Here is a 5,244-nt window from a genome sequence, read left to right as displayed (position 1 = left end):
GATCGTAAATTTTGTGGATAAGACATTTTTACGGTTTCACCTGCGTTTGGTGGCGCACTGACTCTTTTCTTTGGTCCGATAAGCAAGTTTTGTCGACAAGATACTCATTGCTTAGAAGGACAGTTAAATCATTTTTAACAAGCTACAGTTGTCATTTTTCTGAGCCAAGGAGTCAAAGCACTTTGTACAACTTTTATCTTAGCAGAATGCTTCCAAGGTTAGCCGGTTTTAAGAAGTTTACACTAGACATTTAATACAATGTAGTAAGCATAAGATAGTTCTCAAACTATGCACATAAGGTCACGGGATACCTTTAAATTTGCATAGATGGCTAAAATAAAACTCATAGGTTTCCACAAAAATGGGACACAGCTGTTTCTTCCGACAGGTTTTAGATTTCTAAAGTAGTAGTTAAATCACGTAGAGTAAATTGCAGTGAGTTTTACGGAGTGTTCATTTCAATTTATATAATTTTTTTAGGGAATACTACCGGATCTATTCACAGCACGCCTGCTCCCTCCACCATCTTGCCGGAAGTCCCGGTCATGGTCTTAGTGATTTATTTTTATTTATTTATTTTAAAGCATTTTTTAAAATTGCTTTATTGAACTGAGAACAATACAATGCACTACAACAGCCAGGGATAGACTAACAAAAGGAAAAAGAAGCTTGACCTACCACATTATTGTGCAATAGTTTTAATATATTGTTTGATTTAATTTTCAAACACAACTGATGATCTCTGATTAATGTATCAACATTTTTGCAAATGCCATTTACCCAATATTATAATAAGATTGATGATATTATTGCCCTTTTTACTTCCAGATGGATAATTATAGAAGCCAAAACAGGTAATTCCAAAACAAATGAAATACATCCTCAGGAGATTCTCGACAAAAAGAACAATCAACGTTGATGTCTTTTTTCAGCCGCTGTAGGAAAACTTTGCATGGATAGCATCTATGAATGAATGACACTTCCTTCACTTTGTTATTAATTGAAGTATTTGCCTTCTAGATTTTGTTCCAGTCAAGGTTATTGATAAGATTGTTCCAAGAAAAAATAACATAAGGTAAAAATAGCCAATGCATCATCTTCATCACATTTACGGCTCACCTGTTTTTTGGGGTTTGGTCATGTGATATGAGCAAACTGAGCTAGGATTGGTCGTTACCTGTTTCCTCAATAAGCGTGATATAATTTTCAGTCGACAGAAAGTGGCAAAATGTGTTTTTAAAGGTATTAATTCTACATGAAAAATAAGTTATCACATTGATTATAGTAAACACATATTATCTTGTTACTCCTGGAAATGTCCATCCATCCATTTTCTTAACCGCACAAAAGTCGCGGGAGGCGCTGGAGCCTATCCCAGCTGGCTTCAGGTAGTAGTGGGGTACACTCTGAACTGGTTGCCAGCCAATCGCAGGGCACACAGAGACAAACAACCATCCACACTCACAATCATTCCTACAGACAATTTGGAGTGTTCAATTAACCTGCCATGCATGTCTTTGGAATGTGGGAGGAAACTGGAGTAACCGGAGAAAACCCACGCAAGCACGGGCAGAACATGCAAACTTCACCCAGGAAGGCCGAAGACCTGACTTGATCTCTTGTCTTCTGCACTGGGAGGCGGACGTGCTAACCAGTCAGCCGCCGTGCCGCCTGAAAATGGCCAAATATCTCTTTAAAGCATATTATTGTGTGAGTAAATGTGCAAATTATCTACAAGATGAAAATTTTGCTAAATTAAGTGCAGGAGACCTTATTGCCCAGGAGACAAAGTACATGTGCATCATGCTTTACAAACCTGTACAAAAGAGCACCTACTAGGATCTCACAGGATCAAGACGCCTCAGATGACCAGATACAGTTGTGCTTATAAGTTTAAAACCCATAAGGTAACAAGGAGTCAAGAAAACAAACAAACATAGCATCTCATAGTAGATTATGATGGTTGTGAAGAGGAAAATATTAATTTTGTCCTCTTTGCGTGTTCCAAAAATGAAGATAGATTTAATGTAAGAAAAATACACCTTTGCAAAAATGATTTTTAATCAATCAGAGATCTCTGGACAGATAACAGCCTCTATCATCACTTAAACATCGTGGGATTCAGAGCGTCAAATGTGTCTCTTCTGGGTGTCGAACGGCTTTTATAATTTTAGGACCTCCTCTCTTTTATTTGTAGACAAAACATATCTCTGAGTACTTTTCCACGAGCAGATGGCGTAAACAAGGTCAGTTGGGTGTTTTTGAGACAAATTCTAGTTCAAGGGCTAAATGTGTTTTCGCACAAAACGCTGAGAAGGAACTTTTTTAGACTAAATAGTATGTTTCCAGTTTAAGGTCAAATTATACCGAGATCAACACCTTCTGCTCTACTAAGGACACAAAACATTTCGACAAGGTTAATATAAAGAATTGGAATGTTAATAATGGTTAATAAAATAAAATGAAGTATTAAAAATGTTATAATATCTAACAGTTGCTAAGGAAAATACTTAGCATAGCAACTGTTCCTATGCAAAACTGAATTCTGGGTAGAGCCCACTCTGAAATTGTAAAGTAGGCCCTTGTGGACTATTGTGGAATTGTTCATGCTTGTATTACCTTGTGAGCAATTATTGTGTATTTCACAGTAGGTGCTTTGTCCTCGTGTAGTTGCCGTATGGTTAGCGAGCCAAAATGGCTAATCTGTCGCGCATGCGCACGCAGATCGTGCAGCGACCGAAGATCGTTCACATTGACAGACCGCGTGGAGTTGGAAATAAACAGTCATGACTTCCATTGGTGTCGGTGGAGAGTGGATGTTTCTGTCCTGTGGCACCAAGCTATTAGCAGCTCACATCAAACAGGAAAAGTGAGTAGAATTTAAAGCTCTTGTCTCTACAAAATTTTATGAATCAGCGTAATTATTGGCAGTGGATATTTTTGCCGTGACCGGCAACTCTTCTGCTTTATTTTGCCGCGAACGGCTATGATTAGTCAACCGCCGGACCGAGTCATGCACTGGGCGTGATTTCTGCCTCGTGTTACTTACTACTGTCTTTTCATGAAGTATTTACTTTGGTTTGCCACCGAAGATAGGCTATTATCGGCATTACCAGTCTGACCATAACCGTCAGAGCATTCTCGCAGTCGGACAGCCGGACATTTATGACGTCACCAACCACAGTAACGCGTCGCCCTTTTGAAAAGGGGGTATAACACAAGCAGTTGCTTTGTCGTGCATTGGATTGGATTACAAACCCGTCAAACTTCGGTCTTATTTACGATCTGTTGTCCGTCGGAATGACTAAAAGTTGCTGTGTTGCGGGTTGTAAGACAACGAAGAATTCGGAGCCGCATCTGCAGTTCTTCAATCTTCATTCTTCCTAGTGAGAAGGAAAGGAGACACAAATGGCTGAAAGCAATCAATCGAGGAACAGTGAAAGCAGGCGGTACGGTGGACAATTTTCGCCCGTGGGAGCCTTAATCCAGGCACACTTACGTTTGCAGCCAACATTTTATTACTGGTGAGTAACAGTTTAATCGATTTTTTGCCCTAATCAGCTGCTAGGGTTCAATAGACTAGGCAGTGGTCATTGTTACCGTAACCGGCAACTCTCTTGTTAGCGTTATTTTGCCATGAACTGCTCTGATTGGTCAATCGCCATAGTGCTATATTATTAGCCTGGCGAGAATTGGTTATTTTGCCGTGACGTGAGTCATGCACTGAGTAATTCCTGTCTGGTAATACCCCCCTTTGTTCTACTGTGATTTACGGCAAAATAACGCTTGGAGGCAATTTGCTGGTTACGGCAAAATAACCACTTCGTGTATATACCACCAGTTTGCTCACTTCAATACAATACATATTCCATGTGTTATTGAAAGTCATTCTTATAGTTCCCAATTAAAAATCGTCACCCAGATTATGTATCTTCCCAAAGAAAGAAAGAAAGAAAGTAGATAAAGTCCTGGCTCTGGGTGTAAGGTGGCACGATATGAGGGAGCATCATGGAGATCACGGAGATCTCAAACAGGTACATGATTACTATATCATGCATGACAGGATACAGGATCTTTAAGTAATTTTATTTTATTTCTTAATGCATTACAGTTCCTGGCAGATGTCAACGCTTGAAGTGCCGACAAACAGCATTTCTCAAGGCCTGCACGTCTTCAACTCTAAATGAAACAGAACCTTGGTTTCGTGAATAAATTGCATGACAGAGAAAATATTCATCAAATCAACCCTCCTGTTTTTCGTGCAAAATTTCCTAGACTAACCACAATTGTTGACTGTTTTAAGATCTTCATTGAATCGCCAAAGAACCTGCTAGCCAGAGCTCAGTGCTACAGTAGCTACAAAAATGCATTGTACTGTTAAAAGTATTTGTTGCTTGTAATCCATTGGGAAATGTCACATTTTTGTCTAGTTGTTGGGGTGGGAGGGCTTCTGATGTGCAGATAGTTTGTATGTCTGGTTTTATTGAAGTATCACATGCCTGGTGACCAGATGCTTGCTGACAGGGGGTTGACCATTTATGAGGACTTGGCTACTCGTTGCAGCTGTGAACTTTTGACGCTAGCGTTTACGAAGGGTAATAAATCGCTACCTGCCAGGGAAGTAGAGATATCAAGGAAAATTTTCTCTGTGAGGATGCATGCCAAACGTGTTATATAAAATAGATGTAGTGTTCTGAAAGGTACACTGCCAATTCGATGTGTGCAGAGTTTGAAAGATGAAGCGCTGGGATGTACTTTATCGAATTGCGAGTAAGATTTTGCGAGTGTGTGCCATTTGGAGCAACATTGGGCCCCAGCATTGTGTATCATGAACAGTAAATTGAGATCATCTTACAAATAATTGTAATGTATTCATCGTATTTGATTTTGGTCATTACAGGTTGACCACTGTAACCGAGATTTTTTTTCTTAATATTTTCTTTAGTTTCTTAGTCAAAATCTCATTTAATCTTTGGTTTTTAACTGTTCTCTTTTCTACTGATGTACTGAGGGACTCAAAAGGCGCTTCCAATTTAAATGCATTTTTATAGTTTGTAATCTGTCTTTTGAATGTTGCAGCAGATGTGCTCTGATGTGCTTTTTGTTTTTAATTTACATGAATAAAGTCTTATGACAGTAAATGGTACCTCATTTGTTTTATTAGCTATTTCTTTTCTCCTATTTGCAATGGAACATAAAACATGATATAAAGTAAACATTTTATTGGCTGGCAACCAGTTTAGG

The 5,244-nt window shown here is 39.0% G+C and overlaps 1 protein-coding gene and 1 long non-coding RNA gene across 2 annotated transcripts in view; both read left to right on the top strand.

Moving 5' to 3' along the window:
* The first annotated feature begins 2,668 nt into the window (after nt 1–2,668).
* The window catches only part of wdr4 (WD repeat domain 4), a 71,122-nt gene continuing 68,546 nt past the window's right edge, over nt 2,669–5,244 (top strand). Inside the window, exon 1 of the mRNA XM_077580920.1 lies at nt 2,669–2,869. Within this exon, the coding sequence (XP_077437046.1) occupies nt 2,787–2,869 (83 nt within the window). The 5' untranslated portion in view covers nt 2,669–2,786. The remainder of the gene's footprint in view (nt 2,870–5,244) is intronic.
* LOC144060949 (uncharacterized) lies at nt 2,878–5,146 on the top strand. The gene is made up of 3 exons (XR_013296050.1): nt 2,878–3,524; nt 3,942–4,034; nt 4,112–5,146. It is a non-coding gene; the product is annotated as an uncharacterized LOC144060949 (long non-coding RNA).

The sequence above is a fragment of the Vanacampus margaritifer genome, chromosome 11 (assembly GCF_051991255.1).
Source record: "Vanacampus margaritifer isolate UIUO_Vmar chromosome 11, RoL_Vmar_1.0, whole genome shotgun sequence".
Lineage (NCBI taxonomy): Eukaryota > Metazoa > Chordata > Actinopteri > Syngnathiformes > Syngnathidae > Vanacampus > Vanacampus margaritifer.
The sequence above is the reverse complement of the archived record's forward strand: the minus strand, read 5'-3'. Positions and strand labels throughout refer to the sequence as shown.